Genomic DNA, 12,252 nt, shown 5'->3' on the forward strand with positions numbered 1-12,252 from the left:
GGTTATACTCTTAAGTGAAATAAGTAAGTCACACATGTAAAAATACTGAATAGTTTCTCTGGTGTGAACAACTATAATTGTAAATAAGATCCTAATGGTATAATTGACAATGTGAAATAGGAAGAAAAGTGCTAAAGGTATAGGGCAAGTGGGAAGGGTAGGAGAAAGGAAATAAGGGAAAAGAAAAAAATCTGAGAAAATGAAAAAATGGAAATGAAGTTTTTGTAAATAGGGAAGGGACAAGGAGGTGAAGGGAGGGCAGGGACAAGGGGAAAAAATGAGAACTGAGACCTGTCATGTGAAGGTACACGATCCCAATAATGAATGTAACTGTAACTTGTACCTAAAAAGTACCAATAAACTCAATGAGAAAAAAAAACCCAACAGATAAGGCATTCTTTGAGTGTTATATATCTTAATCATCAGGACACTTAAAGACTCAGACAGATCCTATCTCAAAAAAGAGCTGGGGATAAAGATGTAGCTCAGTGTAAAAGCCTATGCAATCCCTGGTACTTCAAAAAAAAGAAAAAAAAAAAAGATTTCTTTCCTTGTGTGCTGCCTCCAGCAAAGTGAAGAACCACAGTACTCTCTCAGTGTTGTGTAAGATCTAATGAGATCATGGTGTTGGCATATGCTACCAGAAGCAGACTGCAACATTATAGCCGTTTGGTTTCTCTTAAAGACTTTTAGGCTAGGGAACAAAGATAATGGGAATAAGGTAATGAAGTATAGCCACTACTTTACTAACTGTGGCTATCAGGCCACAGGCCTGGTGAGGGGTAAAATTAGAAGTCATGATTGGCCTGAGGAGGAAACCAGGCTAGTGAAGCTAAGGGACAGGCTGGACACCAGCATGGGCTCCCTTCCCGTCCCAAGGGAGACTGAGCCAACAGCTTTGGCAAGTGTCACTCTAAAGGAACTGCAAACTGGCAGCCATCACAGCTTAGAAAACCTCCCTAGCCCTTGTAGAGCCCTGGCTTGCCCCGAAACTTGCCTGGATGTGTGACTAACAGTTGCACAAAAGTGACGAGCATTCAGTCCTTTCACTCCAGGGTCGAACATCCACAAGACCACCAAACCTGTATCATGCAGGTCTACCCCTGGGGTCCATGGCTGCTCCCCGTCTTGTCTTTGTCTTTGAACCTTCAGAAGCACACGTGCATGTGTATGTAAACACACACACACACACACACACACACACTGTTATAAAAAACTACCAGAAGTCACTGTCTGCATTCTAGAGGCCTCCAAGGAAAGCAGGACTTCATTTTAGGCAAAGTCACTGGTACTAATCTTATTTTTAAAAATATTTTTTAAACAAATGGACAACTATAACAGATCATTTACAATGAGTCTCTACATTAAAAAGTAGAAGAAAAAAATCATCACAAAACTAGTGCCCAAGCCCTTCGTGAGAGAATCCAGCGTGGCTCATGCAGGAGCAGTCCTGAACTGTGTGTGCTTGTGACAGCGATGCTGGGGTGAAGGAAAATCGTATCTCCAAGTGTCCCCAAGCCCTCAGTTCTCCCACTTCCACATTTTAACAAACAATGTGCAAACTGCCCAGTGTTCTGCTTCTGGTAATGGCAGGCGGTGTAGTTCAGGTAATCCTTCTGCTCGCAACTAGAAAGGCTTCATTAAAACATATTTCTTCAAATTCCCTTAAACAATACAAAAGAACCCCCCCCAATAATATGTATGGATAAAAGATGTAAAAATTACACATCTCCTTAGACTGAGGTCTGACAAGACAGGAGGAAACTGGAGAGGAGAGCGTGGCCCTAGGGAGACCTGTGGGAGATGGTAACGCCAAAGCTGTTTTTGCTGGTGAAGCAACACCGCACAGACACACTCAGGGGTCACCCCCAAAGGCCCCGGGGGTCACAGCACAGATGTCAGGACTCACTGGGGGGCTTTGGGGGGGACCTGAGAGCTGTGCAGTGGATGTAAGCGCAGCTGGCACCAAGCCTACCCCCAGAGTGGAGGACCCCCAGAGTGGAGGACCCCCAGAGCGATCCAGGAGTTCATACCTGGGAGTCAGGATCCTGGCAGTGTCAGCAACTGGCACATTATACCCAGGGAATTGGGTGGTGGGTGTACAGGTGTTTACAATATACATAATGTGAGTGTATACATTTGTAGTCTTTTTCTGTATTTGTTCTATTTCACAATTTTGAAAAGGGTTTAAATAATTGTTCTTAAGGGTTGGGAATATAGCTTAGTGATAACATGTACTTAGCATGTGCAAGGCCCTGGGGTTCAATCTCCAGCACCAAGAAAAAAAATGATCTGAACCCAGAAATTTTTTGGCAATGTTAGGGTAACAAGCAGAGCAGTGAATCCCGGTGTGGTCTCAGATGCTCAGTAGAGCAGACCCCCAAATGGCTGACCCTGGCCCTCCTCTGTAGCCTCTGCTTGGGGCTCTCCTGCTAAGGTGGGTTTATGTTAATCGTTTGGAAGGGACCAGCCTGCCAATGTCCACCAGAGAATTAGCAGTCCCAACCTCATAGGACGGGAGGTTGAGAGTTCACCCGGGCTGTCTGGGGGCTGCTCAAAAAGCATCACACACATAAGGGCCACTACTAGATGGGCCTGTGATGTTCTGGGGCTTAAGTCTATTAAAAAGACCTACCTAGAGGGGATGGCACTGGGATGTGTCTGCCTGTGGAGTCAGTAAAGTGGCCTTTTCCAGTCTTGTGAAAATGTGGGTTTTCCCACTGCTTTAAAATGGCAACTCTGTCTTCTGTGTATACACACACGCGCGTGCATACATACACGTGGGCATGAGCAGTTACCAGCTGGATAAACTTTCAGGCTCCCTTATGATACGACCCTATGTGGGGGTAGGGAGGGGAGGAGAGGGAATATGGAGAGAACCCATATTCAGGGTCCCAGCACACACGAAGTTTTAGTGAAAATAACCTGTGTCCCTAGAAACGCCCCTGGGGAGGCTCGTACCTGCCCACAGACGCAGACCCACCTCACAAGTCTTTTGGTTTGTCACCTTCACCATGACTTCTTTTTGCAGGTCATAGCCCCTGGAATCTGATGATGCTAAGTTCTTCACCTTCAATTCCATTTTAAGTCCCTAGTGGAAAAAATACTTCTCACCAAATAATCCATTTCTAAACTCATATCCCCCTTTTGCAATTCATTTCCCTTGTGGTCTTCGCACACCCAGGCTTTCTAAAACAACATGGTCCAACTCTTTGCTCCTTGGAATTTTACCAAGACAAATGGCAAAACACCAGAATTTCTCAACAATATTCTGGAACAGATGCTTGCATACTTACTAAAATGATTAGTTCTCTTACAAGGTTCCTCCTGACTGAGATTTTGTGTCACTGGCAGCTAACTCCGGCCCCAGGCCTCTCAGTGGTATAGCAGTCATTGTGGAACCCTGGCCCAGAGAGCCATCGGGAGGACAACAGACGGGGTGCTTATGGCACTGGCCCTACGCCAGCAATGGCAGGAACGGGGCCCAGGCTGGCTGTGCAGGCTTGGGTGTTAGTCTAGTTTTTATCACTGTGTGGTGTTGGGAAAACCCCACACCTCTCTAGGCAGCAGGGTCCTTTCTGGACCTGACACTTTGCTGTTTTCTGGCTCTAGATTAATTACCTTCTTTAGCTCTTCACTCATTTGATTTGCTTCTGCGACCAGTGGCATGAGTTTGATGTAGTCCTGGAATGCAGCCAGGACACTGGGGTCTGCTGGGCCATCTCCACTGCTCACAGCACCTGATGGATGGAAATGGAAGCCTGGCATTTGTTCTGTGATACTTTCTAGACATGAATACATTTATTTGCCCATTGGTTCACATAGTTGTCCCTTTCAGCCCTGTCTTGGCTGTACCCCGACGGCTGGGTCTGTGCCTTCAGGTCCCATTTTTGGTCTCAAAAAGCCTTTGACTCAAAGTGACTCCAGATGGTGGTGGGTGATGATATCCATTTGGCTAATGATTTATCCTGAAATTTCACCTAGCACAGCAGAGCAACCTGTTCTTTCTTCTAGTGTATTTGGGTGCCTTGAAGGAGGGGGTCATGGAGATTATGGGAGGCCAAGTCCCCTCCCAACATGGGTCTGTGTTACCTCTTTGGGAACTCTTGGCGCTGCCGGTCCCTGCTCGTGGTTCACAGTCCTGGTAGCCCTGCAACCTGACTCCCCAGGGTGCCCACAAACCTGCCACGGTCATTGCTAGCACATGAGCACCTTCAACCCAGAGTCTGAGGCTGGCTCAGCCTGGCCTGTGCTGGAAGTCAGTTGTGCAGTCAGCCACTGTGAATAAATGGGTGAACAGGTGGAGTATCCAGCCTGGTAGTACTGAGACTTGTTTGGCTTTGATCAAGAACATTAGCAGAAAAAGAGCAAGGAGGCCAATCAGTTTATTTTACTAAAATTCTGAGAAAGCCTCTTTGGTGTAGGGAGAGGGGAGGAACTCGCTGCATGTATGTGGTAGTATCCTCCTCTCTCCACCATGGCTTAAGGTGAACAAAGCGTAGGCGTCTCCTGGGAAGCCAACACATCACGGGCACCTCAGTGGGGTCCACCCTCTCTGAACACAAGCAGAAGGCAGAGCTTCTGAATGTCTCCACCCAGGAGCCCTAGATTATTGAAGGGGCAGAAGGCCCCTGACTGGGACAGACCACCACCAAAACCTTATTTCAGCATTTCCTCCACTCACTGCATATACGACTTCTCTATACTCCTTTGAGCCATCTGTACCCTTATTCCTAAGGGAAACAGTTCGATGAGTTAAACAAATCTTTGATGTGGACTCACCCTCTGTTTGTATGGGAATCATATTTTAATTTTGAGCACACTGTATTCTGTTTTGGGGTTTTTTCCTATGGTACTGGGGATTGAACTCGGGACCTTGTACTTGCAAGGCAGGTGGTGGAACCACTGAGCTAAATCCCCGGCCCAGAACACTGTATTCTGACACAGTAAAACATGGTTTTCTTAAGGAAAGCAAAAGGGAACACAGTGAAAGAAACTGCTCTCAAATGGGCACATGGAAGAGGCCAGAAGCTGGCTTGGGTGCTCACCAAGCTTGTGCACACTCACTCCCTCTACGGCTGCCCTCTCCAGCTGGAAAAAGTCATAGTCAAATCTGCTCAAGTCCTCACTGCCTCGCTCAGAAGGAAACCCAATGTAGAGGTAGGCACTGTTGGATCCCAAAATGATGCGGTCCTAGAGAGAAGACACAGACACAGAGGTGGACTTCAGTGGGGTTAGCCTCTGAGGAGACGTCAAGGTCCTGTGCCTTGCACTAGATGGTTCTGAGAAACAGCTTTCCTCGGGAAAGCCTCCAAACAGGGAAGAGAGCCATGAAAGAGGAGGGAAAGGAACCATCTTGCTTTTGTGTGCGGCTCTTCTTCCACCCAGCCAGCACTGCCTCCCTGCCAGGCACTGAGGCATCAGCAGAGACCAAACACTGGAGGATGGAAGGAATAACTGTGAAATCAGAAAAAGTGAAAGAAAAGCACAGGGCTCAGCAGTGTCCAAGAGGCCTTCCACACTGGGGACAGAAGTCCTCGTGCAAGATAGAAAATTAAGCAGAGATCTTGAGTGTGAGATACTTTGGTGGGCAGGCACAACCACTGCTGAACAAGCAAGAGGCAGTCAGTGTTCCCAAGGCACTCAAGGAGGTAGAAGGCAGGGGGAGCTCAGGCAGGAGCTCAGGAGGTCACTGAAGGGCTTCCGGAAGAGAATGACTGAACTGATTTGCCATTCTAAAAGGTTCTCTGAGTACAGGTGTGGGGGACAGACTGGAGAGGAGAGAGCCACAGAGGACAGCTGGGAGTCAGCGTGCAGAGACTTTGATGACAGTGGAGATGAAGAGGCTCTGATGTTTGCAAGAGGTGCCATAGTCCCTCCCAAAGACAGGCTCTTAAAACCTCACACATCGTAAGTGTGAGAGCTGGAAGATATGCTGGACACAAGTAGTCCCCCCTCCATTTTAGAGATGAGGGCCAGAGAAGTGAAGTGACTTACCTAAGGACAACAGCAAGTTAGGAGTTCGTCACCCCAGCAGCTGTGCGCTCAGATCCTACTATGAGCTATAGCAGAAGCCTGCAAGGTGGAAGTGTCCATCCATACCCTGTCCGCCTTGGCATGAATCTGGGTTTCTTCACATAAACTTCCTCTGCTAGCTCTTGGGGGGACTTAGGTACCTTCTCCTAGCTCTTGGGGAGACTTAGGTAACTGTGTGACCCAGCAGGAAATTTACCAAATGATGCAGCTTTGTCCTGGTTGTAGTAGGCACCCCGTTGATGACAACCTTACATTTGCTGTATGGAGTGACTGTCACGTTATCATCCAAATTCGTGAAGGAAGCGTGTTTACCTGAAATTCTAAGAAGACAAGAGTTTGCCCCAGTCACCCAGGGAGTTACAGTTTCAGGGACAGTTAGGTTGTTCTCATTTGCATGACATGTAAGATCTCCAGCTGCTGCAGAACAGTGGGAAGGTTGGCTGGGGCCTCCTGAGTATGTGGAGACAAAGCAAAGAGCCCTGCTTTGAGGAGCACAGGGAGGTGGAAGACAGCAAAGCAGTCATTTTATTAACAGAACAAACCCCAGCTAAGGGTCTAGAGCTGTAAGGAACCAGCAGACACAGAGGTCACTGTGAATCTTCAAAAGCTCACAGGCCAAGGTAAAACGAAAACAGAAATGTTTCAGTAGTCAAGATATGGGATCAACCTAGGTGTCCTTCATAAAGAACGCGTGGTATATATTCACCAGGGAATATTGTTTAACCACCACCAAAGAATGAAACCCAGTTATTTTCAGCAACATGGATGGAAATGGAGGACATTCTGTTAAGGGAATATGTCAGGCACAGGAAGACAAGTACAGCATCCTCACTGGCGTGGAACTAAAACCCTGATTTCAAGGAGATGAAGAGTCGACCACTGTCAGCAGATCCTGGGAAGGGAGTGGGGGAGGCAGGGGTGGAGAGAAGATGGTTAATGGATATAGGGATGGAAAGGGAAGAACAACTTCTAAAATTCTACAGCACAGCAGGAAAACAATGGTTTATAACAATCAATTGAATATTTCAAAATAGCTAACAGGATTTTGAATGCCCTCAACACAAAGAAATGATAAATGTCTAAGGGTGACTGATACTCAGATTACCCTGCTCTGATCATTACCCATTGCATACATGTATGGAAATGTTACACTGTACCCCATAAATGTGTACAATTACTGTGTCAAAAATAAAAAATAGAATCAAGTGATAATGCCAGTAAAGCACACCAGTACTTATGGGACACAATGAAAGCAGAACTAAGAGGGAAGTTTATAGCTGTAAATGCCTTAGCAGAAAAAGCAGAGCAAGCCCAAATAGATAACCACATAAAGCACCTCAAGGACCTAGGAAAACAAGAACAATCTAAATCCAAAGATGATACAAGGAAGAAAAATATAAAGATCCGAGCAGAAATTAATGAAATAGAGATTAGAAAAATAATACAAAGAATTCATGAATCAGAGATAGTTCTTTGGAGGACTGTACCAAATTGACAAACCCTCAGTCAATCCTGCCAAAAAAGGAAAGACAAGACCCAAATCAATGCAATCAAAAATGAAAAGATGAAATCACAACAGAAACCTTTGAAGTCCAGAAGATTATTATCAACTACTTTGAAAACTTGTACTCCAATAAATCCAGAAGAAATAGGTAGATTCCTAGATAAAAAAGAATCACTGAAGCTGAAACAAGATTTAAAAATCTTGAATAGTCCAATAACAGGCAATGAAATTGGGGCAGTGATTAAAAAAAACTTACAAACTAAGAAAAGCCCAAGTCTTAATGGATTCACTGCTAAATTCTATAATAATTTCAGGTGAAGCCGGGTATGGTGGCGCACGACTGTAATTCCAGCACTCGGGAGGCTGAGGCAGGAGGATTGCTGTGAATTCAAGACCAGCCTGGGCTACATAGTAAGTTCCAGTTCAGTCTCAACTACATAGTGAGGCCCTGTCTCAAAAAAAAAAAAAAAGAATTTCAGGTGAAACTTAATGCCATTATTACTCAAATTCTAATAAAATTGAAAGGGGAGGAGTAGTCCTAAAGTCATTCCTGGAAACTACCATTATCCTGATTACAAAACCAGATAGAGATCCAACCAAAAAAGAGAACTGTAGGCTAATATCTTTAATGAACATAGATGCAAAAATACTCAAAAGATCCTGGCAAACAGAATGTAACAAATCATCAGAAAGATCGTACATCATGATTAAAAATAGCTTCATTTAAGAAATGCAAGGATAGTTCAATACATGCAAATCAATAAATGTAATCCATCACATATACAGATGCAAGGACAAAAACCACATGATAATCTCAATAGATGCAGAAAAGGCCTTTGAAAAAATTCAATATCCATTCATGATGAAAAGAAACCTGAAAAAAATAGGGATAGAAGGAACTAATCTCAATCTGATAAACGTCATTTATGACAAGGCTACTGGCAACATCAGATTAAATGGAGAAAAACTGAAAGCTTGCCATCTAAAATTAAGAACAAAACAAGGATATCTACCATCACTATGCCTATGAAACATTAGAGCAATCAGGCCAGAGAAATAAATAAAAAGGATATAGATAGGAAAGGAAGAAGTTAAATTATCACAATTTGCAGATGTCATGATGCTCTACACAGAAAACTCAAAAAATTCCACCAAAAGACTTCTGGAATTAATAACCAAATTCAGCAATGTAACGGTACAAAATCAACACACAAACATGAACAGCAGGGCTGGGGGTTTAGCTCAGTGGTTCTGCTGCCTTCCTTGCAAGTGCAAGGACCCAAGTTTGATCCCCGGTACCAAAAAAAAAAAAAAGAGAACAGCATTCAGGTAGATAACGAACTTACTGAGAAAGAAATTAGGAAAACAATACCATTCATAATAGCATCAGGAAAAAAAATATTTAGAAATTAACCTAACAGTGGGCATCTGAAATGAACAGACACTTCTTGGACAGACAAGTAAAAGCAGCAAATAAATACATGAAAAAATGTTCAACATTACTGGTCATTCAAGAGATGTGATGGAAACCACACTGAGATTCCACCTCACCCCAGAAAGAATGGCTACTATCAGGAAATCAATCAACAACAAATGCTGGTGGAGTTGTGGGGAGAAAGGAACCCTTCTCCATTGTTGGTGGGAGTGAGGACTGGTGCAAGTACTGTGGAAATCAATATGGAGATACTTCAAAGAGCTTGGACTGGAGGTTCCATTTGACACAGCTATCCCTCTGTTGGGTATCCTTCCAAAAGAACAAAAAAAATCATACTACAGCAATATACATGCAACCATATTCATAGCGGCACAGTTTGTAATAGCTAAAACTTGGAAACAGCCCAGTTGCCCATCAACTGGAAACTGGATAAAGAAGATGTGGCTTTCTATGAAATGGAGTACTGCTCAGCCATAAAGAATGAGAAATTAGTCATTTATGGGTAAATGGATGCATATTGAGCCAATACTCATAAGCAAAATAAATAGGAAATGCATGTAAATACTGAATAGTTTCTCTGGTGTGAAAAACTAAAAGTTAAATGAGATTCAAATTGTATAATTGATAATGTGAAATAGGAAGAAAAGGGCTAAAGGAGAAGGGGAAGTGGGAAGGGTAGGGGAAAGGAAAGGGAAAAGAAAGAATATGAGAAAAGGAAAAAATGGAAACAAAGTCTTTGTAAATAGGGAAAGGTGGAGGGGGTGAAGAGAGGGCAGAAGTATGGGGAAAAAATAAGAACCAAGATACATCATGTAAAGACACAAGAACCCAGTGATGAATGAAACTGTACTGTATACCTAAAAAGTACTAATAAACTTAATGGAAAAAAAGAAAGAAATTAACCTAACAAAGGAAATGAAGACCTACAATGAAAATGACAGTACTCTGAAAAAGGAGATTGAAGAAGACATCAGAAAATAGAAAGATGTCCCCTGTTCCTGGATAGGCAGAACAAATATAGCCAAAATGGCCATATTTCCAAACTGATATACAGATTTAATGCAATCCCAATTAAAATACCAATAGCATTTCTCACAGGACTAGGAAAAAAAAAAAAAGAATCCTAAAATTCATATGGAACCAGAAGGGACCCAAAATAGCAAAAGCAATCCTGGGCAACAATAGCAAACCAAGAGGCATTATAATCTCAGCTTTCAAGTTATATTAAAAAGCTACAGTGATAAATACAGTAATGGTACTTATACAAAACCAGACAGTGGATCAGTGGAATAGAAGAGAGGATGCAGGAATCAACCTCAGGCATACTCAGCTACTGGATCTTTGACCAAGAGGCCAAAAACTCAGGAAAGATAGCCTCTTTAGCAAGAGGGTTCTGGGAAAAATGGCTCTTCACATGCAGAATATTGAACCTAGATCCTTATATCTCACCATGTACTAACCTAAAATCAAAATGATCAAAGATCTAAATACTAAAACAAAAACAATCTTTCGGGAGACAAAACAGATAAAAGCCTTGAAGAGATGGACAAGGACTTTTTGAACAGAACATCAATTGTGAAATAACATTAAGAATCAACCAATGAAAAACCTTCTGCACAGCAAAGGAAACAACAAACAGAATGAAAAGTCAAACTACAGAATGAGAAAAAAATTTTGCCAGCTATTCCTCAGAGGACTAATGTCTAGAATATATAAAGATCTTAAAAGAAATCACCCCCCCCAAAATAAAAGGCCTAATCAAAAATGGGCAGGCTGAGGATTTGGCTCAGTGGTTCTGCCACCTGCCTCGCAAGTGCAAGGTCCCAAGTTTGATCCCCAGTACCTAAAAAAGGGCAAGTGAAATGAATACACAGTTCTCAGAAGATGTATGAGATAGCCAGTGTTAAATACAAGAAAAAAATGTTAAACATCTCTGGCCTTAGAAATGCAAATTAAAACAACTCTGAGATTCTTACTCCATAAAGAGTGACTGTCATCAAGAAATCAAATAACAAGTGCTTGTGAGGCTGCAGGGTGGGGGTAGGGGAGGAACCCTCCTACATTGTTGGTAGGAATGAAAACTAGTATACCATTATGGAAATCAGTATGGAGACTCCTTAAAAAACTAAAACATGAATCCCATCTGACCCATGTTATGGCTTGTGTCTAGCTGTCCCCTCAAAGCCTCATGTTGTTTGTTATAGGTGAAGCTTTTTGGAGGTTGCTGGATCTAGAGTGTGTGATGCTGGAAATAAGAATGGGATACTGGGATTGATTCATGGAGAGATGCTAAGATTAAGGCTGCCCTACCCTGAGTGTGACTGTGAACCACCCCAAGGGTGGGTCTCCTGGATAGAATATAAGGGACAGAAAGAAGGCTGCTGCTGTTGTTGCTTGCTGCTTTTACTGCCTTCTGCCTGCCATGAACTGTTTCTCCTGTGCGGTGCCCTTCTGCCATGCCACCCAGCCTTGGAGCCAGCTGATTATGGACTGAAACCTCTACAAACTGTGAGCCAAAATAAACCTTTACCCATTTAACTTTGGGTGTCATGTATTTTGTCTTAGCAATAAGAAAAGTAACTGAGACAAGCCAGCTATTCCTTTTTAAGGTATCCTTCCAAAAGAGGCATCACATTACAGTGACACATGCATACCCATGTTTATAGCAGCACAATTCATAATAGCTAAATCTTGGAAGTGGTCTATATGTCCACCAACAAATGAATAAAGAAAACATATTTATATATAATAGAATACTACACTACCCTAAAGGATAAACTTGAGGCATTTGTAGGAAAATGGATGTACCTTGATATCATGGTGTTAAGTGAAATAAACCAGACACAAGCTTAAATAAATACTACATACTTATATGGGGACACAAAATATAAATAAAGAGCAAAATTAAAGATACTAGGAAACAGGGAGATAGATCTTTTACAAATGGGAAGGGGACCGAAAGATGGAGGGAGGGAGAGGAGGGAAAAAGGATGAAGAAAGAATTACGCTGTGTCATGTACATGTTCAACTCCCCATAAGGAATGCGATGCAGACATGTATAATAAAAAACAAAAATGGAAAAAACACACAAAAATATTTTTAAAAAGATGTTTCAGAAGAAATGCTTGGGAGGGTGATTTCACAAAGAGGTTACATAGCATAGGAAAAATGTAGATCTGTTTCTGGGTCTTTAGCTATATAAATCCAAATTATATATGTTACAAGATTTGGGGCTCAGTGTCAGAGGTGTCAGTGTGACTGCTGCCTGATGACATCT

General features: G+C 42.9%; 1 protein-coding gene across 1 annotated transcript in view; it reads right to left on the reverse strand.

Annotated features, from left to right (window-relative positions):
* LOC104875197 (kinesin-like protein KIF28P) overlaps window positions 1–12,252 on the reverse strand; it is a 65,992-nt gene that overhangs the window by 13,137 nt on the left and 40,603 nt on the right. Inside the window, exons 13-16 of the mRNA XM_010642637.3 lie at window positions 6,233–6,356; window positions 5,049–5,193; window positions 3,622–3,740; window positions 2,984–3,091 (exon numbers count right to left, since the gene is read on the reverse strand). Of these exons, the coding sequence (XP_010640939.1) occupies window positions 2,984–3,091; window positions 3,622–3,740; window positions 5,049–5,193; window positions 6,233–6,356 (496 nt within the window). The remainder of the gene's footprint in view (window positions 1–2,983; window positions 3,092–3,621; window positions 3,741–5,048; window positions 5,194–6,232; window positions 6,357–12,252) is intronic.

The sequence above is a fragment of the Fukomys damarensis genome, unplaced genomic scaffold (assembly GCF_012274545.1).
Source record: "Fukomys damarensis isolate Sample0158 unplaced genomic scaffold, DMR_v1.0_HiC HiC_scaffold_11, whole genome shotgun sequence".
NCBI lineage: Eukaryota > Metazoa > Chordata > Mammalia > Rodentia > Bathyergidae > Fukomys > Fukomys damarensis.